This window comes from Triticum urartu, chromosome 4 (genome assembly GCF_003073215.2).
Source record: "Triticum urartu cultivar G1812 chromosome 4, Tu2.1, whole genome shotgun sequence".
Taxonomy (NCBI): domain Eukaryota; kingdom Viridiplantae; phylum Streptophyta; class Magnoliopsida; order Poales; family Poaceae; genus Triticum; species Triticum urartu.
Window position 1 is genome coordinate 53,637,851 of NC_053025.1, and position 24,265 is coordinate 53,662,115.

Genomic DNA, 24,265 nt, shown 5'->3' on the forward strand with positions numbered 1-24,265 from the left:
CGGATTGGTCTTGGGGGGCGCCCCCTCCTTTGCTCTTTTCCCCACGCTCCCACTAAGGCCCAATAAGGCCCATATACCTCCCGGGGGGTTCCGGTAACCTCTCGGTGCTCCGGTATACTCCCGTTTTCACCCGGAACCATTCCGTTGTCCAAACATAGGCTTCCAATATATCGATCTTCACGTCTCGACCATTTCAAGACTCCTCGTCATGTCTGTGATCAAATACAGTACTCCGAACTACCTTCGGTACATCAAAACGCATAAACTCGTAATACCGATCGTCACCGAACATTAAGCATGCGAACCCTGGATGCTCATATTGGTTCCTACATATTCTACGAAGATCTTTACCAGTCAAACCGCATAACGATATACGTTGTTCCCTTTGTCATCGGTATGTTACTTGCCTGAGATTTGATCGTCGGTATCTCAATACCTAGTTCAATCTCGTTACCGGCAAGTCTCTTTACTCGTTCCGTAATGCTACATCTCGTAAGTAACTCATTAGCTACATTGCTTGCAAGGCTTATAGTGATGTACATTACCAAGAGGGGCCAGAGATACCTCTCCGACAATCGGAGTGAAAAATCCTAATCTTGATCCATGCCAACTCACATTGTGACGTTTGGTAGCACACAAAGTGTTCCTCCGGTATTCAGGAGTTGCATGATCTCATAGTCATAGGAACATGTAGTCATGTAGAAAGCAATAGCAACAAAATAAACGATCATCGTGCTAAGCTAACGGATGGGTCAAGTTAATCACATCATTCTCTAATGATGTGATCCCGTTAATCAAATGACAACTCATGTCTATGGTTAGGAAACATAACCATCATTGCTTTAACGAGCTAGTCAGGTAGAGGCAAACTAGTGACACTCTGTTTGTCTATGTATTCACACATGTACTAAGTTTCCGATTAATACAATTCTAGCATGAATAATAAACACTTATCATGATATAAGGAAATATAAATAACAACTTTATTATTGCCTCTAGGGCATATTTCCTTCAGACGTTGGGTTAAGTGTAGTTATGTGCAATTCCGAACACCCCAGTAGCATCTACATGGGGGCTGAAGCCGACGATTGGGAACTCTCCGATATAATAAACGGCCGCACAGGAGGATAAAAACTTTTCATCAAGGAATGAATATATTACAAAACATTTAGTTTATAACACAAATCCCAGGACAGTTCGGCCCCTTTTATTCGAACACTACGTCCTTAGAGCATTGGCCCTCTATAAGGCGAGCACCTTTTAGCACGTCCTCGAAATAGCGCTCCGGTGTGCGATGGGCCTTGCTTTCGGGAGGACCCTCAACTGCCACCTTTTCGGCATTCATTTTCACCCACTGCATCTTGAAACGGGCGAAAGCCATACGCGCTCCTTCCACACATGACCACCTCTTGACGGCTTCAATCCGGGGCAGCGCATTGACGAGACGCCGCACGAGGCTGGAGTAGCAGTCCGGAATGACTTCAGTCGGCCACAACCGGACTATGACGTCCTTCATGGCCGCGCCGGACATCTTATGCAGCTCCGCCCATTGCGCCATCTGGTTGTTTAGCAATAGGGGACGCTCCTGCCCCACAAACTGTGACTAGAAGAGCTCCTCCGCCTCGTACCCCTCCTAGGCCTGGAAGAATTGGGCAGTGGCCGCAGCACTCGTCGGCAGATCCACATATGCGTCTGGAGAACTCCATAGTCGATTAACCAGGGCATACTTCTGATCCCCAAATTTAGCCTGTAAAAGAAAGCGATTACCAGCCGCTATCTGACCGGCTTGACGGATTTCCTCGCGCGTTGCGCGGGATTCGGACCATGCCTCCGAAGCATCTTAAAGGGCCTTGGCGAGTTCGATCCCCTTCGCCTTATTTTCTGTTTCCAAGGACTCACACTTGGCGGCGGTGTCCTTGAGCTTCTGACCCATCTCGGTCACCTGTTCCTCAAAATGGCGCCGAGCGGCCTGTTCAGCCGTCAAGTTCGCAGTCGCCTTGTCGACGGCTCCCTTGCTTACCCTTGCTTGCTCCTTGGTTTGAGCAAGCTCTCTTCTGAGGGTCTCCACAACGGCGGCACCATCTGTACAACCATGCACAGTAAAGCTCTTCAACTTCCACAAAAGCATGGAAATAAATAGGCATACAGCAAGATGTATCTTATACCTTGCGCTTGGTCGAGCCGCGTGTTAACAAGGACTAGATCCTCTTAGGCTCGCTCCAGTTTCTGTTTGAGTTTGGCAATCTCCGCTGACTGGGCAGTCGCCGCTAACAGAGAGGCCTGTTTTGAAATTCAAATAAGATAGCATGTTACCACCTAACAACTGATTATTGATCCTCTGCTCGCTTTTCTTTCAGAAAACCGAATAGAGTCTCAGGGGCAACTATCTATATACGGGCATATTTCTCATAAAAAAGATCAAAAACATTACATTGTGTACCTTGAAGCCTGCTAACACAATGGAGAAGGCTTCGTTCAGTCCGCTTTGGGCGGGCTGATTCTTCTCAGACACCGCACCCATCGGGATGCGGTGTTCGTCTAGGACGGATGCACTTTGAAGAGCACCCGTCATGGTATTTGGCACCTCCGGATTAACAGAGGTCGCCACTCCCTTTCCTCCCGCAGGGGTTCGTTCACTAGACTCCGGGGCCGTACTGGTCTCCGGAGCAGTCTGCGGCTGGGGGATGGATTGACCGGGGCCCTCGTCGCCGGTCTCCATAAGGACCGTCCTCCCCGGCCCTCGGGCAGCCAAGGTATTACCCTCTGGCGCCGTTAGATCCCCCCCCCCCCCGTCTCTTCAAGGCTTGGGGAGGGCCTATGAGATGATACCTCAGCATCATTCGCCTTAGGCGGCGGGGAGGCTAATGGAGGCGACCCGCTCTCCATCATCTCCGGTGGCAGATCCCCCAAGGACGAAGATAGTTGGGTGAGACTGCGTGCTAGACTAGAAAACATAGAACCTAGAGTTATCATCACTGTTCATACAGAATTGGACAATATGTGAGGCATCCCGAGCTTCTTACGAGTCGGCTTTGGGCCTGGTCCAGCGACGATGCGTCGGGAGGGCCTCGGCGTCTGACTCCGAGTCATCGGGAAGGGTAATTTTGTTCCTCTTGGACGCTTCGGCTTCCAGGTCATCGGAAGCCGCCCTCTTTTTGCCCTTGCAGGGAGGATCTTCTTCTTCATCCTCCTCCTCCTCCTCGTCGTCACCTTCATGAGAAGATTGGGCATCAGCGTCTTCGGACACTACGTTCGAAGTGCCCTCCTCTCTTTTCTTCTTCTTGTCCTTCTTTGCCGGTGTCTGGTATGGCGCCGGGACCAGCATCCTCATTAGAAGGGGATTGGCTGCGTCTTCGGGGAGCGGAGCCAGACATCGGATCTGCTCCGCCTTCTCGATCCAGACCTGTTTGGGGAGGGATTACTTAGCACCTCAGGTTAAACAAAGCATATTGGTGTTCGGAGTTCTTAGAATTTACCTCGGAGGATGGATGGTTGCAGTCGAGGCCGGTGTCGTCTGAGGACCTTGGCCACGATTTCTGCTTCTTAAAAAGCACTTTCTAGATCCCCTTGTGCGTTGTGCCATAGAACCGTTGTAGGGTCCGCGGCCCTTCCGGATTGAACTCCCACATCTTGAGGGGCCGCCTCTAGCAGGGAAGTGTCCGGCGAATCAGCATCACTTGGATTACGTCGGCAAGGGTGACGTCCTTTGCTATCATGCTCTTGATGCGTTTTTGCAGCTGCAACACCTCAGAGACCGACCCTAGTCCGGACCTTTGTCGGTCCAGGATGTAAGCCTCGGCGGGGGTCCAGATCTAAAGGCTGGCGGAGCTGCCCAGTTGGAGCCACGGGGTTTTGTGATATAGAACCATTCCTGTTGCCATATTTTGACGGTGTCCACAAAGACTCCCTTCGGCCAGTTGACTTTGGGGAGCTTGCTCACCATGGCGCCACCACAGTCCGCGTGTTGCCCATTGACCACCTTCGGCTTCACATTAAAGATCTTGAGCCATAAGCCGAAGTGTGGAGGGACACGGAGGAAGGCTTCACACATGACGATAAACGCCGAGATGTGAAGAAACGAATTGGGGCCAGATCATGAAAATCCAGCCCGTAGTAGAACATGAGACCCCTTACAAAGGGGTGGAGGGCGAATCCGAGTCCACGGAGGAAGTGGGGGATAAACACCACCCTCTCACCAGGCCCTGGAGTGGGGATGACCTGCGCCGGATCTGGAAGCATGTGCTTGATTTCCGCGGTCAAATATCGTGCTTCCCGCAGCTCCTTGATGTTCTCCTCCATGACGGAGGAGGGCACCCACTTGCCTTGAGAACCAGCCATCGTCGGAAGAGTTATAGGGAAGGGAAGAGCTTAGAGTTTGGGCGCTGGAGCTCGAGAACGAGGAGGTAAAGAGAATGAGGTGTGGGGTGGAACAGATGGGTTCTATCCACTTATATGGATTGCGAATATCAAGCGTCCCCTCGCTCGAGCCTTAAAGCTCGCCTATTTCCAAGGGATCGTGCGAAAGAGCACGTTTGGGTTTCCCATACCCGTATTGATGAGAATCCCATAATAAGGGGGGCACGATCTCTACTTTTACAAGACGTGTCGTCGGTGGTTGCGTCTTGAAACGCAAAATGGGAGGCCGAAAAATGGTTTGAAATAATAGAATGGCTGGACGTAACATCTCGCCAGTGAAATCTTCGGAGGACATAACTTATCTGTATTTTAATTTAGAGGTGCGACTGTTGTACATAGCCGGATATAGTACTGACGATCAACTGCTTTGAAGAGTTCGGAGGAGGAACCCGCCTTGCAATGCCAAAGACAATCTGTGCGCCGGACATATTGTCATTGAAGACTGGTTCAGGGGCTACTGAGCGGGTCCTGGATTATGGGGTCCTCGGGTGTCCGGGCTAAGTGATGTGGGCCGGACAGATGGGCCGTGAAGATACAAGATAGAAGGCCTTCCATTGTGTCCGGATGGGACTCTCCTTGGCGTGGAAGGCAAGCTTAATGTGCGGATATGGATATTCCTTTCTCTGTAAACCGACTCTATACAGCCCCAGCCCCCTTCGGTGTCTATATAAACCGGAGGGTTTAGTCCGTAGAGAAGATCACAATCATAATCATACAGGCTAGACAATTAGGGTTTAGCCATTAGGATCTCGTGGTAGATCAACTCTTGTAACCCCTATACTCATCGAAGTCAATCAAGCAGGACGTAGGGTATTACCTCCATCAAGAGGGCCCGAACCTGGGTAAACATCATGTCCCTTGTCCCCTGTTACCATTGATCCTTAGACGCACAGTTCGGGACCCCCTACCCGAGATCTGCCGTTTTGACACCGACATTGGGGATGCCCCCGAGTGGCATCCCCACTTTCTTCCAACAACTATCGGTATTTTACTCGAGACTATATTTTTATTCGTCACATGATATGTGTTTTGCTTGGAGCGTCTTGTATGATATGTGTCTTTGCTTGTTTTATTTTGTGTTTTAAGTTATCAATCCTTGCTGGACACACCCTTTTGAGAGAGCCAAAATTATGTCATGACTTGTTAGAATTGCTCTCTATGCTTCACTTAAATCTTTTATGAGCTAGGACTTTCTCTAGTGCTTCACTTATATCTTTTTGAGCACAGTGTGCTTTGTTATTTTTGAAGAAATGCTCTCTTGCTTCACTTAGATTTATTTGAGAGTTAGTAAAATTTTGAAGAAATTCTCTCTTGCTTCACTTAAATTATTTTGAGAGAAAGAAAATTTGTTATGCTCATGATCTTCACTTATATTTGGTTGAGCTTATGAAAAAGCAACACATGAAAATTAGTCCCAAAGTGATAGATATCCAAGAAGGATAAAGTAAAGAAAATGTCATGAAGATCATTGGACAAAATAAACTTGATTCTTAGTAATAGTTTTGAGGTATGATGATGTCATGTGTGAGTTATGTTGATGAGTAATTGTGCTCTAGTAAGAATATGGGTGTTAAGGTTTGTGATTCCCTATGCAAGTACGAAAGTCAATAGTCATGCAATGAAAATTATATCCTACTTGTGGTGCATTGTTCGGTGTTAATTATGCTTAATGCTTGCTTATGAGATTATTCGTTTCTTGGTTGGTCGCTTCCCAATATTTTGCTAGCCTTCATTTTGCACTAAGTATGACCTCTACTTGTGCATCCAAAATCCTTTAAACCAGTTTTGCCACATTAGTCCACTATATCTACCTATTTGTTGTATTCTTTTGCCATTCTAAGCAAATTTGCATGTGCCATCTCTAATTTTCAAAATAAACTTCTCTTTTGTGTGTTTGTTTCGCTCGCGGAGCGGTGAGGGATGGCTAATAGTTTCCATGCTAGATGTGTTATTCTTAGGATGAGTGTTTATTCACTTGTCATTGCACAAGAGTAAGGCAAAGGGATTATGGATGCCCAGTCCCGAAATGCAAAACAAAAATGAATTTACTTTATGTTGTCAAATAATAAATTCCTTGGAAAGTGTTGGTATGGAGGGCACCCGTGGATACGGTTAGCCATGAAAGTGAAAGTTATGGTGGAAAAAGGAATAAACTTTATTTTCTATTTGGGAACCGCCTATGGCATATCTAGCATGGAAAGTGTTCGGAACTCTAAGTCGTTTTCGTTGGTGGGATGGATACACCTCCCAAAATGTTTTTATCTCAAATTTTTCGCTTTGAGCTGTGGCACCTCTACAAATCCCTACTTCCCTCTGCGAAGGGACTTTCTTTTACTTTATGCAATTTTTATTTTGAAACTTGAGTCTCCATCTTCTCTTATAAAAAGCACCAACTAGGAGGCCATATGATCGTGCTCAAGTATTGGGTGTACTTAATATTCGAGTGTGTTTCATGAATGGATCAATGTTTGAGCATGATGGGCTAGGGATAACTTATTTTAGCATTGATATTTTGAAAGACATGGTTGCTTGTTGATATGCTTGAGTATCAAAATTATTATGTCAAAACTAGAATATTGCTCTGAATCACATAAAAGTCCAAATGTCCATGCTTTAAAGAAAAAAAATATGATATGACTTGATGAACAACACTCCACATCAAAAATTTGTTAGGAAACGTAGTAATTTCAAAATTTTCCTACGCACACGCAAGATCATGGTGATGCATAGCAATGAGAGGGGAGAGTGTCGTCCATGTACCCTCGTAGACCATTAAGCGGAAGCGTTATGACAACGCGGTTGATGTAGTCATACGTCTTCACGATCGACCGATCCTTAGTACCGAACGTACGGCACCTCCGCGTTCAGCACACGTTCAGCTCGGTGACATCCCGCGAGCTCACGATCCAGTAGAGTTCGGGGAAGAGTTTCGTCAGCACGACGGCATGGTGACGATATTGATGAAGCTACCATTGCAGGGCTTCGCCTAAGCACCGCTACAGTATGACTGAGGTGGATTATGGTGGAAGGGGGGCACCACACACGACTGGGAGAGATCAATGATCAACTTGTGTGTCTAGAGGTGCCCCCTGCCCCCGTATATAAAGGAGCAAGGGGGGAGGCCGGCCGGCCCTAGAGGGCGCGCCAGGAGGAGGAATCCTCCTCCTAGTAGGAGTAGGATTCCCCTCTTTCCTACTCCTACTAGGAGGGGGAAAGGAAGGGGAGAAGGAGAAGGAAAGGGGGCGCCCCCCCCCTCTCCTAGTCCAATTCAGACCAGAGGGGGAGGGGCGTGCGGCCTGCCCTGGCCGGCCCCTCGCTCTCTCCACTAGGGCCCAATAAGGCCCATTAACCCCCGGGGGGTTCCGGTAACCCCTCCGGTACTCCGGTAAAATCCCGATTTCACCCGGAACTCTTCCGATGTCCAAATGTAGGCTTCCAATATATCAATATTTATGTCTCGACCATTTAGAGACTCCTCATCATGTCCGTGATCATATCCGGGACTCCGAACTACCTTCGGTACATCAAAACATATAAACTCATAATACCGATCGTCATAGAACTTTAAGCGTGCAGAACCTATGGGTTCGAGAACTATGTAGACATGACCGAGACATGTCTCCGGTCAATAACCAATAGCGGAACCTGGATGCTCATATTGGTTCCTACATATTCTACGAAGATCTTTATCGGTCAAACCGCATAACAATATACGTTGTTCCCTTTGTCATCGGTATGTTACTTGCCCGAGATTCGATCGTCGGTATCCCAATACCTAGCTCAATCTCGTTACCGGCAAGTCTCTTTACTCGTTCCGTAATGCAACATCCCGCAACTAACTCATTAGTCACATTGCTTGCAAGTCTTATAGTGATGTGCATTACCGAGAGGGCCCAGAGATACCTCTCTGACAATCGGAGTGACAAATCCTATTCTTGATCTATGCCAACTCCACGAACACCATCGGAGACACCTGTAGAGCGCCTTTATAATCACCCAGTTACGTAACTGACGTTTGGTAGCACACAAAGTGTTCCTCCGGTATTCAGGGGTTGCATAATCTCATAGTCATAGGAACATATATAAGTCATGAAGAAAGCAATAGCAGTAAACTTAAACGATCAAGTGCTAAGCTAACAAAAATGGGTCAAGTCAATCACATCATTCTCCTAATGATGTGATCCCGTTGATCAAATAACAACTCATGTCTATGGCTAGGAAACTTAACCATCTTTGATCAATGAGCTAGTCAAGTAGAGGCATACTAGTGACATTATGTTTGTCTATGTATTCACACATGTATTAGGTTTCCGGTTAATGCAATTCTATCATGAATAATAAACATTTATCATGAAATAAGGAAATAAATAATAACTTTATTATTGCCTCTAGGGCATATTTCCTTCAAAATTATGTTTTTATCACTTACCTACTCGAGGACGAGTAGGAGTTAAGCGTGGGGATGCTGATACGTCTCCAACGTATCTATAATTTTGATTGTTCCATGTTGTTTTATTATCAATCTTAGATGTTTTATAATTATTTTATATCATTTTTTGGTACTAACCTATTGACATAGTGCCTAGTGTCAGTTCCTGTTTTTCCATGTTATTTACATCGCAGGAAATCGATATCAAACGGAGTCCAAATGGCACGAAACTGTACGATGATTTTTTATGGACCAAAAGGAAGCAGATGGGCCCTGGTTGCACCTGGGGGTGCTCCGAGGGGGGGCACAACCCACCAGGGTGCGCCAGGAGGCCATGGCACGCCCAGGTGGGTTGTGCCCACCTCAGGTGCCCCCCGGACCGCCTCTTTGCTCTATAAATACCCAAATATTCCCAAAACCCTAGGGGAGTCGACGAAATATTCATCCAGCCGCCGTAGAGTCCAGAAACACCAGATCCAATCTAGAAACCATCACAAAGGGGTTCACCACCTCCATTGGTGCCTCTCTGATGATGCGTTAGTAGTTCTTTGTAGACCTTTGGGTCCGTAGTTAGTAGCTAGATGGATTCATCTCTCTCTCTTGATTCTCAATACAATGGTCTCTTGGAGATCCATATGATGTAACTCTTTTGCGGTGTGTTTGTTGGGATCGATGAACTTCGAGTTTATGATCAGATCTATGTTTTTATATCCATGAAAGTATTTGAGTTTCTTTGGTCTCTTTTATGCATGATCTCTTATAGCCTCGTATTACTTATCTGATATTTGGGTTTTGTCTGGCCAACTCGATCTATTTATCTTGCAATGGGAAGAGGTGCGCGGTAGTGGGTTTGATCTTACGGTGCTTGATCCCAGTGACAGAAAGGGAACCGACACGTATGTATCATTGCTACTAAGGATAAAAAGACGAGATCTATATCTACCACCATATAGATAAACGGATCTTGTCTACATCATGTCTCGTTCTTATTGCATCACTCCATTTTCCATGAACTCAATACACTAGATGCATGCTGGATAGCGGTCGATGTGTGGAGTAATAGTAGTAGATGCAGGCAGGAGTCGGTCTACTAATCTTGGACGTGATGCCTATGTAATGATCATTGCCTGGATATCGTCATAATTATTTGATGTTCTATCAATTGCCCAACAGTAATTTGTTTACCCGCCGTTTGGTATTTTTCTCGAGAGAAGCCACTAGTGAAACCTACGGCCCCCGGGTCTTATTTCTCATATATTTTCCTTTGCAATCTACTTTTTCCTTGCTTTTATTTTCATATCTATTAAACCAAAAATCCAAAATACTTTGCTGCACTTTATTTTATTTGCAATCTATTTATCCAATCTATTACAACCTTTCTCCCGTCAACTTGCCAATTTCTGGCGTCGTTACCCGAAAGGGATTGACAACCCCTTTAACATGTCGGGTTGCGAGGTGTTGTTATTTGTGTGCAGGTGATGCTTACGTTGTGTTGCTTGATTCTCCTACTAGTTCGATACCTTGGTTTCATAACTGAGGGAAATACTCTATCGTCATCCCTCCCTCTCCGGGGAAATACCAACGTAGTTCCAGCTGCCATCATTGTTGCATGTAGATTTTCTCGTCTAGCTCTCCATTTAGTAAAGTTATCTTGACGTCCATCTAATGAATGAGAAGATCATGCGAGGCAGCCAAATAGAGTAGTACTCAAATGTTTCTAAGTCTAGCCACAATTTACTAGGTATCAAAGAAATCTTCGCCTTCTTTCTAGGTATAACCCTGGGCCACAAGCACAGCCTTGTACTTTTCAATAGTACCATCAGTCCTAAACTTTCTTTTAAACATCCACTTACATCCCACAAGTTTGCAATCATAGGGACAATCAGTGACCTCCCATTTCCTTTTATTCAAGATAAAGTCTATCGCGCTACGGACCGCATCCTTTCAGGAATCAGCATCTAGAGATGCACAAAGCTTCTAAAGTAGAATTGAGAGTATCATCCATGAGATACACAAGAGAATTGTCACCAAAGGACTTTGCAGTCCTCTGTTTCTTGCCCCTAACAGGAGCTTCCTCTTCATCCTTCACAGGATTTTCATCACGTGTTCCCTCATAATATTTCATCGGAATGACGGGTTCAGGATTTTCATTAGATTCATGTCTAGAAGTGCTTTTCGAATCTCTCATAGAAAAAATATCCTCAAAGAATGTAGCATATTTAGACTCCATGATCGTACCGACCTTCATGTCAGGTACATTAGATTTTGCCACTAGAAATATATAGCCAATGATGTACTTAGCATAACCAAGAAAAACACAGCCCATAGTATTTGGTCCAAGCTTATGCTTTTTAGTTATCGGCACATTGACTTTCACAAACAGCCCCAAGTGCATAAGTAAGAGTGTAGTTCTTTTCTTCTACCATTTCTCACAGGAAGTAATTTCATTATCCTTTGTAGGAACCTTATTCAGGAATCAGGACATGACATGATGTCGATATAGCCTCCCACACGATGCCTTGGATAAACTTGATGCATCTAATATTGGCGTTGGCCAAATCTGAAACAGTAAGGTTTTTTCATTTGGCAACCCCGTTTGACTGGGTGAATATGGAGGCGTTCTCTCATGAATAATTCCATGGTCCCCACATAATAAATTGATCTCATTAGAAAAGTACTCTCCACCATGATCAGACTAAACTCATTTTTTTCAAGTTGATTCTCAACTTCTTCCTTATAGATTTTAAAGTAGTGTAGAGCCACATCCTTAGTATTAAAAAAGTACACATGGAATCATCTATCAACATCATGAAAAGTTTCTTTCCATCTTTAGTTAACACACCATTCATGCATCTCACACAGATCAGAATGCATGATCTCTAGTGGTGTCACGGGGCCTCTCCTCCGCGGTCTTGTGAGGCTTCGAGGTTGCATAGCTTGCACACACGCATGGCACCTAGAGCTTTTGGCTAAAGTGAAACTCAGGATTAAATCCAACTTGGCTAGTCGTGTCATATAACTAAAATTAATGTGACGAAGACGTGAATGCCAAACCTTAGATTCATTCACGCTTGAATGTATATGGTTCACGACTTTGTTACTGAAATCCCTGAGGAAAGGTCGAACAAACCCTCAGATTCATGTCATTTTCCAACAAACAATCCATATCTTGATATTACTATTTTGTTCGACTCGAATACTAACTTAAATCCTTCTTTGCATATAAGGGATCCACTAACGAGATTCTTTTTGATAATGGGGACATGCTGCATGATATTTCGTGAAGCAAACTTCTGATCCACCGTGTCAACATCATAAACAGAAGTATGTGAGACATTCCCCATGGGGACAGAACAATCTTGTGCAACCTGGTAAGAAGAGAAAAATGGCACATCAACACACACACATGAATACTTGCACATGTGTCAACACACCAATCAGTGGACTGACAAACTGAAAGTACAATAAAACGATTTACCATACCCAGATGCCCCATTATCATTGTTGCTCATGGTCACATTGCAGACTTGGATTCCTGTCCTAACTTCTTAAACTTGTTCGGGCATCTATTGGCCCAGTGACCATTGACACGACAAGTGAAGCAACCAACTTTATTCTTGCCTTTCCTCTTACACTTCTTCTTGAAGGTAGTATTCTGCTAGACCGTGTTCTTTCCCTTTAACTCATGGAAATTCTTCTGTACCATATTTGTGCTAGAAGACCCATCAGTCTCTTTCACGTGTAAGTCCTTTCCTCTTGAATCTACTCAACACTCAGATGATTGATGACATCCTCAACCGAGAATGCACGTCTCAAGTGCTTAAGAGAAGTAGCAAAGTTCCTCCAAGAGGAAGAAGTTTAGCAATTATGCATCCCACGACAAACTTGTCTGGTAACTCACACTTTAGGAGCCCGAGCATTGTATCTCATGAGTCTAGTCCAATACAAGACGGCTATCAACCATCCTATAATTGTGGAACTGCTCCATAGCACGCACCTTGCTTCCAGCATCGATTGCGCTGAACTTAGCTTCAAGCGCACCCCACAGGTTCTTGGCAACACGCATATGCAGATATTTTCAACTAATATGTCTCCGATCACACTCAGAACGACTCCCACAAAGACGATGGTGTCCTCCCTAAATGTCTTCTCCTGTTCAGAAGCAATCGTTCCAGCAGGAGTGCTACCAATGACCCAAAACACGTTCATTGTTGTGAGACACAAGATAGTCTTGGTCTGCCAACACCTAAAATATGTATCTATAAACAGGACCGATTTCAATGTAGCAGCAAATGCTTGAACTGGGAAATTCCTATGAAAGTAAGGTTTTAGATTGTTGAATATATTACCACTTTTTCGATTAATTTAATCCACAAATAAATCATGAGGCTAGCAATAACAATATGGAGCTCATATCGATATCTAAACATGTGAGGACGTATCGAACATAGAACCAAAAACATCTACGAACACAATAAATACATCTAGCACATGCATGAGTAAATAGCGGATGAACAGATCATACCCTCTAGTAGGCCAGGCTAAGGCCACGGCAACGGCTTCCACTTCCTCCACAGCCTTCTTGGCGGCGGCGCCGGCCATTGGATTGGTGTCGGTGAAGTAGTCGAAACAAAGGAGGAGGAGGAAGACGAACACGGAGCAGTCATACTGAGACACTCTCGAAAAACCTTATCGCCCTCCTACTGGTGCAGGATTGCAAGGACGAAGTTCCAGAGGCCTACTCTCTCGAACGACAGTGCACGCGGGCGACGTGATGGGAAGGAAACAACAACAGTGGGTGAAACAATAAAGTGGCGTCTAGGGTTGTTACAAGAAGGAACCGAGTGCGCTAGGGGTAGAGAGTCTTGGGCCTGGGCTTAGGCCCGCGACCAGTCCCCAAACAGCATACAGCCTAACGTTTCGGACAATAGCAATTCCATTAGTGACTCATAAGTAATCTCTACTTAATTAACTGTTCTTGACCAGCTAAAATAAAATGCACACATGATGTAGGTTTGAGCTCGTCTCGTTCACGAAACACAGCGCAAATGAGGCAAGCGGCGGATTAGGAGCGCACGTGTATCATGTTTTTTTAAATCTTCTTCTCAAGGTTTAATAGCATATAGAAGAGAATCTTTTATAGAGGTCTCAACTCTCCTTCAATGATGGTATAATACTGAACTTCCCACCATGACATGACGGCTCACTTGAGCCTTAGAAATTAACCAGAAATTATTGTTTATATGAACCCAAGACACATCTATAATTCAACACAATTTTTCTAGGGCAGATGCTAGGCGTCATCCGGCTGATCCGCGCGTGGGATCAGCCGGGTCGCTAGCCACCCGATGGTTGGTCCAGCATGTCCTGTAAGCCGTACGATCCACTTGATTCCACGCTTTAATTTATTTCTTCTCTTAGCTGATCACGGGAGCCGCTTTCACATGTCTATCCCACCCTGACTAGTTTGACTAATGGCATGCGTAGCAGCGACTCCAGAGAAGGTTATTGTTTATTTTTTTGTGGGTAGAGAAGGTTATTGTTGCAACGCACATGTGACCCAGCGAGGTGCTTCTAGTTCAGGTAAGTACCTTCCCTAAAAAAAGCAAAGTCATCCATTCTCACGACATAAGCTGCTTCAAAAAGACCAGGGTGGTCTCGGCTGTTTGCGGGCGTAGTGTGAGGCATGGCTGCGGCGGTCGCACGACGGCATGCTTCGACGGCCGCGGTGATGTTGCGACAATACCCGGCTGCCTCGGTGATGTTGGGATGACAAGCTTTGACGGCCGCGATGTAATTTGACTGTCACGGCAATGTTACAACGGCAACCTGTCTGCTTCAATGATGTTGTGACGGCCTGCTTTGACGACGACGATGGGTGCTTTGATAGCCGTGGTGATGCTATGATGGCAACCCGACTGTTTCGATGATGTTGCATCGGCAAGCTTCAGTAGCCGCGACAATGCTGCAACAAACCGCAATGACAACATGCTTTGAACGGTCACGACGATGCTGCGACCACGTACTTCGACCAGGACAGTGGGTGCTTCGGTAGCTGTGGTGATGCTACAATGGCAACCCAGATGCTTCGATGATGTTGCAACGGCATGCTTCAACAGCCGCGACAATACTGCAACGAACCGCGGCGACGGCATGCTTCGAACGGTCATGGCGATGCTGCGACCGCGTGCTTCGACAACCGCGGTGATGCTATGATGAAGGCACACGAAGGTCTAGTTGCTTCGACGATGTTGCGACAACATGCTACCCTGCTACGACAATGTTGTGACGATGTCACGACTATTTCGTCGACGCTATGACAGCAGCCCGGCTGCTCCGATGATGATGCGATGGTTCTATGCTTCGACGACGGCGGCGGCGGCGAAGGCGTCAAGAACACTACCCTAAGCATTATCCAAGCAACCATGACACCATGAGCTTGCTAGTAGCAAATCCAACAAACACCCACAGTCAAGAATATGGTGTTCTGGAATCTTTGTTTGCTACTTGCTACGTGTTTCCTCTTGAGAATACTTCATCACGTACATGCGTAGCTACGCAGGTAAACACCACGTGAGAAAGTAGAAACGAAATGGAATTGTTAAACAGTTACTGGGACCACTTAGCTTTAGGTGTGCGTCTAGCCACTACCACGGCTGCGCGGTCAGAATCAGATAGATGGGCAGCTTCGCGTGGGCACAGAGAGAGGCTTCGCCCCACAGCGATCGAACGGCAGTGGACGCGGATGATGAAACCAACAAATCATCCGACTGATTTTAAACATTTTCCTTTGTCTAGGCATAAAAATTAATTTGACAGGCAAAAATACAGTATGGTAATGTGTGAAAACTCCTTTTTTGTTTGTTCTAAGCTCGTCTCAATACTGGTGTAGATGCTTCTAATAATTTTTTGTAATAATCCTGGTTGCATTTTCGTTTCCGATACGAACAGACAGGTGAAGAAACGACCTTCCGACAGTTGTTACCCTGCCTAGCAACGTGTCACCCTGTCAGCTGGTCTACACATTGCCTTAGACTAGAGTGAGTAGTGTGCCGACATGCCGTAGTGCATTCCAGAGTCCAGTGCCCATAGGAAGCACCGTCTGTGCTATCAGAACACCAGGTGGGTTCTCATCTCTGACTGCACACCTCCATCCATCCATCCATCCTCTGTGATCTTTCCCAGATACCCTCCCAGATGCAGAAGATGGGCAAGAACTGCGAGCGGTGCGCGGAGTGGCAAGAGCATTGCTACTGGAGCCACATGGCTGATGAGAACAAGCACTTCTTCAAGCTCATGGCTGGGGACTTCGCCCAAAGCATGGTCAGGAATCTTCCGTCTGCCTCCCTCACTGCAGAGCTTTCTCCTTGCATTTGCTTATATTGCCTTTGTAAACTCAAGTGTGGATCTCGATTTATATCATCATTATGTTCATGATACTAGCTGTTCTTCCTGTAGAGCTTACCTGGTAGGTTTGCAAAGAACTTCAACGGGCGCATCTCTGAGGTCATCAATCTGAAGCCCCATAGTGGCAAATCTTGGAGCATCGAAGTAGCCGGCGACACCGACGAAGTAGTCCTCCGGTCTGGGTGGAAGGAGTTTGTCGATGACCACGGCATCGGGGAAGGAGACCGCCTGCTCTTCAGATACAGTGGAGCGTCCTCCTTTGATGTCCTGATGTTCGACTCGGCCGGCTGCCAGAAACCACCGTCTCCTCGCCCCGTCAAACGTCGTGGCTGTGATGACAATGACATAGCAGAGAACTCTGCCAGAGCTAAAGGTCGCCGATGCGGCTACCACGCTTCCAACAAGGCTGAAGAACGCGCACCGCATCCGCCTTCACCGGCGAAAGGCGACGGTGCTGGCCTGGAGATGACACTCTACAGAGGCACCGGCAAGAGCATTGCCCGGGCAGGTAAACATGATATAGGCATGCCATACGGTACTAATTCGAATGCACCAGTTGGAATTTTATGTGCAACTAATGTTGTAAGATGCATGTTATGCATTTATCTGTTGAGCCTGCTGCAGACCATGGAGATGTTGATATGAATCATGGTGAGGCGGCTGCCAAGAATAGGTATTACTTCTGCAAGAATGGGCCCGTGAGCGAGTTCCATCTGACAGAGGAAGACAAGGAGGAGATATCAAGCATCCCTGTCCCGGTCGAGCCGAGGAACCCGGTGTTCGTGAATGTGATGCACGCGAGCCATGTCCGTGGCACCACCCGGACCAGCATTGTGGTAAGTGACCTTCCTTCTGAAACCCAGACCAAGGTTGCAGATTGCAATGCCAATATATTCAGTAAATGCGGTGTTAAGAGCGGAATGCTAAGCTTTGTTCGGATCGCGCTGTGTTGCTTCCATCCGCAGGGCGTGTCCTCGGATTTTGCAGGTAAGTACCTGGGAGGGATCGGCAGAGAGATCGTTCTGCGGAGAGCCGGCGGGAAAGGGGGGTGGCACGTCCGCTACACAAGCGGAGACAACTGCCGGGGCTTCTGCGGACGCGGGTGGCGCGACTTCGCCCGCGACAATGGCCTCCTTGCACACGACGTCTGCATTTTTGAGTTCATGGAGGGTGCGCGGCGACCGGCGGCCAACGTTCACGTCCTGCGGAGGCTGCACGGCCGCTTCGTCCTGGTGCGCTGAACCTGATCTCTGCCTGTGTGAACTTATGTGCTCGACTGTACCCATAGAACTTACAGCTGTGTCACTGGAATAATAATAGAGGCTGGTGATACGAGCTTATCCCAGTAACCGTGATGTATTTCATACCTCCTACGGTGTATGTCCCAAGTTCACTTTTATCTATGTAAAACGGTATGCAGGTGCATGGAAGAAGCTTGCTGTTAACCTATAGGACAAAGATGTCACTGAGTCCCCTTAACTGTGGAAACATGAGAAAACCATACTCCCTCCGTTTCAAAATAGATGATCCAACTTTGTGTTAAAGTTAGTACAAAGTTGAGTCATCTATTTTGGAACGGAGGGAGTACTTGATAAGGGAAAAGGGAAAAGGATATAGTTGAGTCATCTATTTTGGAACGGAGGGAGTACTTGATAAGGGAAAAGGATATAGTAACAAGGAAAATGATTACAAACATGTCAATACCAGCTATTTATAAATTATACAAACGGAAATTTTAGATTCATAAATTTAAACGGTTGAAGACACAACACAATCTACAGTTTGGCTATCAATAACTATAATATATCGACAATCACATGTGGGCTTTCTTTGATTCCACTGAACTCCCACTTGCAAATTCGCTGCGAGTGTAGACTCATAGAGAAACAGCATGATACCGATTACGAATTAAAGATTTCAACATGCCTCGCAAACAAGAACCATCCAATGAGACATGTGCTGATCAAAAGGACGTTATTCATATATAAAAATATCAAGTAGAATGTCCGTTTGTCTAGGAGACAAAAACTAGCACCGGCAGTGGGGAGTTTTTTAACTTTGCAGAATCCAGGAAAAGGAACTGAACCCAGAAGAGCTTCCAAGGAGATGCACCCAAAAGAACTGTTGTATCCTTGCGAAGGGCAGCAACTCGTCCTTTAAGTACCTGCAAAACAAGGTTGCATGCCAGGTAGGTTCGACATGAAAATCATACAAAATATAGGCAGTACAAGATAAAAGGGTAATTTTTAGATAGGTCGGCGCATTTTATTCAAATCAAAGGAGGTTAGAACATGCTAGGGACTCAAAATCATAGCACATACTAGCAGGAAATAAAATTCTAACTAACAATACTTGACAGTAACATAAGATCTAGTTTATCTGCATTCTTGGAATAAACAGAACTGGAAAACCTTGGCTTGAAAGATTATTGGTTTCCGTTGTCAAATCGTCATATTTAAAAGATAGCACCCCCTAACCATGAAAGTTATGACGCAGCTTTTCTACGATATCTGACTATTTCAAGCCGGAAAGAGGATAACAGAACAGAAGATAATTTGGAAATGAATATGTGAAAACTCAGAATGATTTTGAATTTCACATAATAGCAAATACTGCCAACGGAACAGATTTCCCACATCACAAACACAGAACATGAGGCAGTACATAAAATTAAAAGCTATAATTTTCATAACCACGTCTAGTTATACAGCTCTTTATTTCGTCGTGGCTATTCAATTCACATTAACCATTTCTTACAGACACAAGATTGACAAAATAGCAGAAGTACACTGCTTCAACATCACCACCTTCAACATGCTTTAAATTGGTCGCTCACGTGTCATTCATCATCTCCATTTTCTAACAGCCCAACCACAGAAATCCTCAAATAAAAAATTTCACAATTCACTGTTATTTACTACTTTATGTGGAGATTAGTTAAAAAAGGAGTTTTTTGCACAAATTTACAGTCTAACATAATCCAAAGAGCAGTGCGGAAGAATTGGAGCCTGGTGCACATTCATAATGTACATGAGGACATAGTTCAATATGAAAGATGAAATGAAATCTAATGTGAGAGCCAATGCACTAATAGAATGGTTAGCATTTTGGCACAGTGGACCACTTAAGTGATAATTTACATTCAGGATCTTGAGACATAAGCCAAACATCCATATGTACTGTCTGCAAGAATTTAAAGCAGATTTCAGAGATTTATCAGACCAAGCGCATGATTACCAGTCTATCCCGGTTTGCTATTTCCATTTTTGGTTATACATTTTCCATCATATTATAGTTTCTATTCATGTTCTATGCGCATTAATACCAGGGTTCCATTTAAGAACCTCCCTCCCTTCCAAACAAACAATTTTCAGGGAAGAAGTGTGCCTAGGCACAACAGAACACCAAGTGCTTAATTGTGCTAGGTGTGCACATAAGCATGCCTAAGCATGCGCTTAGGCGAGATGCACGCTAGGCAGTGGCAAGATGCACAATTGACGCCTACCGCTTTTTTCCTTGCTATTTTCTACAGGTCAGGTGCAAAATTTCCTCTCCCTCGGGAGAAGCCATTGGTGCTTGGCCATCCCCTCTGGTATGTTTACCCTGTAATTTAACAATCCTTACATAACTATAAACTATTTCATGGTTATCCTTAACAATGATTAAGAGTCGCTCAACTAGTAATGATTAACCACGAGACTAGTCTATGAATCTTTTTTTGGCTTCCAACTGAAACCTCAACTACTCGTGTTGCAACTAGTTCATGAGTCAGCACACCGGCAACTAACTCAGATGTTTTCGACTCTTAATCTCTGATGGTCCTTGCTACACAATTCCTTTATTTTCTTGCTAACAAAAACAGTCATGGGAATAGAGAGACCTACATTATTTGACGCAATGGGTCCCAAAATTATTCTGGCTGTCCTCTGCGTCAACCATCTTTCCCATTTTTCCCTATCAAATCCCAATTTCGTATGCCCTTATATTAGTTGTATTGCTGCAATATAAATTCATCAAAAGAGCAAACAATGGATAGTTGGATATATCATCATGCAAACACAATTCTCCACTGCAATGCCTATTATGTCACTTAATGATAAAATCCTTAGCGAGGAAAATCATTTTTCATCCTATAAGCCATCAGTAGACCTAGCCTGAGAACCCGGGTATTATCCGGTTAGGTGCTAGGCGCCAACCCATCGTCCAGTCCACAAACATCGTTGCGCACAAACAGCACCACGAAAAAACAAGGAAAACAATTTGGCACACTTCAGGGAACAAACAGCACACACGCGACCAACTGAAGTCTGTCCGATGAAAAATTGGATAAGCACAAATCTAAGGGTAATTTAGGTTTGCAATGGATTATGACCGCCAAAGTCTTCTAACCACCCTACCCAAAGATTAAGCTAGCCTAATCGTCAAAAAGCTAACGCACATAATCCAGACAAATACCATTTCGCATTTCAAAGTAAATAATGACCAAGGTTTATTATGATGTAAGGTAGTTATGTACTTATGTTAACCTGGCCAAAGCCTTCTAATCGCCCCAACCAAGGATTGAGCTAGACTAATGTGCAATAAGCTAACCCACATAATCCAGCCAAATAACATTTCACATGCAAGGATATGCTTCTGATCAAGATGGTTCCTAGAGGTTAGTAATGAGTGTCCAAACAACACCGCAACAGATACAATTCATACATTATGTGGACAAACGCATCATGCATTTTAACCCCTTGAATTCAGTACGAAAAAACATTTCCAAATAATTCCAACACTGAATTATATTATTATCATGACTATAGTCATCAAGCAATTTCAACTCAACATGACATACTCAAATACAAATCACACTGTACATATGCATACTTCCATATTAAAACCTATTAGTACCAAAATGCACCATTGCAGTGATAGAGCAAATAACGGAAAACAATGGTCCGCAGACCACAACCCTCCGACCAGGAGAAATTTCAAGCCATGGTAGCAATCCTTCCAATGCACACATATCAAAGCATCACGCAAGTAATGATTGCAAAAACATTATTTCGTTCCCCAAAAATAATTATGCATCTAGAATGTTAAAGGGGCAGCTTGTGATGCAGGCAGGTACGATGTTTTCATGATAACTAACTTGTTAGCGATCCTGAGAAGTGCGGCAGAAGAGGGTACCCTGGGAGAGCTCACAGCACGCCCGCGCGCTCGCCGCGCAGTGCCCCGTCAGCCTTGCGGCAACCAACGCCGGCGACCCCATCAACGCCGCCAATGGCCTGCATCGGATTAAGACCACTTGTTACAGTCACATCACATCACCGATTTCTCGCGTATCGGGGAGGCATTTCGTCCCGACTACCTTGCGGCGGCGAGAGGGGAGGAGGGCGCCGAGGCAGGGATGCGACGGGGAAGGGCGGCGGGAATGGGGGCCGCGCGTACGCGCGGGACAGTGGAGGCGGTGCGGCCGCGGACGGCGGCGAGGAAGGAGCGGGAGGCTGCGCCGCGGAACGCCATCGCTAGGGTTTCGTCGGAGAAGGTGTGGACGGCGGTGGTGTCGTGCTGGGGAACTAGAAATGGCGAGGTTTAGGGTTTTACAAAAATGGTGCAGTTCTGGGCTTCTGGCCCATCTACCCCAGATGGCCCGGCCAGGCGCGGGAGGCCACGGCCTCGTTTCTATGTTTTTTTCACATACCGCTAAAAAATGTGTTTTTCACATTAAATGTGTATATAGAAAATGTCTCTCATGTATAGAAAAAATGAATAAAAAATACAATGGGTATGAAAGAAAGTTGATCATGTATTTAATTTTTTAATCAAATATTTGAAAACAAATTAAACAAGTATTTTTAAAATGATAATCAATCATTTGAAAATGTTAACTGTGTATAAAAAAATCTTGACCATGTATTCATAAAAAGTTAATCATGTATTGTATTCAAAAAATTGTTAACCTTCTATTTTAGAAATGCTAATCAAGCATTTGAACAATGGTAAATGTATATAGGAAAAATATTGACCATGTATTAAAAAATCATGCATTTGAAAAAAATGTTAATCAAGCATTTGAAAAAAATGTTATGCGCATAGAAAAATGGTGATCATGTATAAAAATATTAATCTTGAATTTGAAAAATATTACTCAAAAAAATTAAAAAAATTAAAATAAGTATAAAAAATGTTGACCATGTATTAAAAAAATGTTAATCTTGTATTTGAAAAATGAAAATCAAGCATTTGAAAAAAATTTAAAATTTGTACAGAAAAAATGTTGACTTGTCTTCAGAAAAAGGATAACTTGTATTTGAAAAATGTTAAACGTGTATTCGAAAAATCTTCCTGACCTATACGAAAAATTAAGAATGAAAACCAAAAGAAACAAAGAAAACCTAAAAAGCAAAAGAAAAGAAACCAAAGGAAAAAAACAAGACAAAAAAGAAAAAACGAAGTAAGAAAAAACAGAAGCAAAAAAAACAATGAAAACCGACAAAGAAACAAATAAGAAAAAGCCCCAGTGAAATGCGATGAAAGAAAGAAAGAAAACCAATGAAAAAACAAAGAAAACAAAGAAAATGCGAAGAAAAAATGGAAAGCAAAATAACAAGCGAGACCCAACGAATTCAGAAAAAAAGGAAAATGAAACCCAGCGAAGGAAAAAAAATAAAACTGGCCGGCCGAGTAGCTACAGCACGGGGTAAAACCTTCAGCGAGACCTATGCTAGTATCGCTATAAGAGGGATATAACCTCCGCGAATATAGGTCGCGTCTCTTTGGTAATAAGGGAGAAAATATGGATCCACTTATATTCCATAAAAAACCTTATATTCTCTGTGCTTGGCTAAAATCTTGATATGATAACCTTATATATCAAAGTTATTCTTTTCTAGTTTAGTATTTTTTTAGTCTATTATTATTGATTATTTTTCCTACTAATATCTTCATGTCATTTTGAGATGAGCACAATACAATATAACTGGTGTAAGGCCCGCACTTTGTTGTGTATTATTGGATGTTTTCAGTAAGTTTGTTTTAAAATATTTATATAAAATATACGTTTATTAATCCTAGAGTTGTAAATTTCAAAAAAAAATAAAGTGCATAAATGAATTGAAATGTTAAATTTATGTATATTGTGTTTTTCTGAATTTCTAAAAATAAGTATGTTTTTATTCTTTTCAAATATGTTTTCCACTAAGAGACATCTTTTCACCAAGGAAGATGTCTTTTTATGAAGAGAAATCTTTTCATCCAGGGACATGTCTTTCAATGAAGAGATGCCTTTTCATCAAGGGGGGTTGATTTTCCATGAAGAGATGTCATTTCACCAAGTTACATGTCTTTCCATGAAGAGATGCCCTTTTACAAAGAGATGTTTCTTTCAAACAAAGGACACAATTTTTCATAGGCCCAAACTGTCAAAATCTAATGGACTTGATTGATCCTCGATACAATCCAACCACTGTTCTTTTGAGGGTGATGTGCCTTAATGTAGATGATTCATTAGGAGAGGGATTTAGTTAGCAGTCATGAACATATCCTTAGTTGTTTTGTTTCACACCGCCCAACAATTTTTGGCCTCACGCCGCCTAGTGGATTTGGCCCGAGCACACAAACCCGTTTTAATCTCCACTTCTTCAATCTTCACATGTTTTTCACTACTCTTGATCAAGCTAGATAGAGTTAGGTTGCTGGTTCGGGTAAGGGGTTCTCGGTGGTTCACCAGCATAAGAGGAAAACAAGTCGTCTTGGAATCGTAGTTGGATGGCCGTGGCAGTAGACATCCAATAAGGGTGAGGTGGATCGGACTACGTGAAAGAGGGAGACATGTGATTCCTAATCCCCACTCATAGCGATAAGAAGCAGCGCTCTGCGTGGTCCCTCCATCATGGCTTGCTCGCCCATCGAGCGTTTTTCTTTAACTTTTCTTTTATTTGTGTCTTTTTCCCAAAAAAAATCCATGTTTTTCACTATCCTTTATATTCCTTTTCCTTTTTATTTATTTTACCTCAAATTTTGTTT

The 24,265-nt window shown here is 44.1% G+C and overlaps 2 protein-coding genes across 5 annotated transcripts; one reads left to right on the forward strand and one right to left on the reverse strand.

Annotated features, from left to right (window-relative positions):
• The first annotated feature begins 15,936 nt into the window (after positions 1 to 15,936).
• On the forward strand, positions 15,937 to 17,691 carry LOC125553517 (B3 domain-containing protein Os03g0622200-like). Its single transcript, XM_048717287.1, has 4 exons — positions 15,937 to 16,168; positions 16,304 to 16,760; positions 16,886 to 17,088; positions 17,218 to 17,691. The coding sequence occupies exons 1-4, from the start codon at positions 16,043 to 16,045 to the stop codon at positions 17,491 to 17,493; spliced, it is 1,062 nt and encodes a 353-aa protein (XP_048573244.1). The 5' UTR covers positions 15,937 to 16,042; the 3' UTR covers positions 17,494 to 17,691.
• Positions 17,692 to 18,131: 440 nt separating this feature from the next.
• LOC125550608 lies at positions 18,132 to 21,833 on the reverse strand. Of its 4 annotated transcripts, none has more exons than XR_007301710.1 (4): positions 21,609 to 21,833; positions 21,390 to 21,525; positions 20,137 to 20,206; positions 18,132 to 18,416 (listed from the first exon to the last, which is right to left on the reverse strand). XR_007301710.1 is itself a non-coding variant. In XM_048713631.1 (4 exons), exons 1-3 carry the CDS (start codon positions 21,761 to 21,763, stop codon positions 20,184 to 20,186), a joined length of 276 nt encoding a protein of 91 aa, XP_048569588.1. In that variant the 5' UTR covers positions 21,764 to 21,833; the 3' UTR covers positions 18,132 to 18,416; positions 20,137 to 20,183. The 4 variants fall into 4 exon arrangements, 3 of the variants coding, with proteins under 3 accessions (XP_048569588.1, XP_048569589.1, XP_048569587.1); XM_048713631.1 differs by having other exon boundaries at positions 21,428 to 21,525; XM_048713632.1 differs by lacking the exon at positions 20,137 to 20,206 and having other exon boundaries at positions 21,428 to 21,525.
• Positions 21,834 to 24,265: the final 2,432 nt, after the last annotated feature.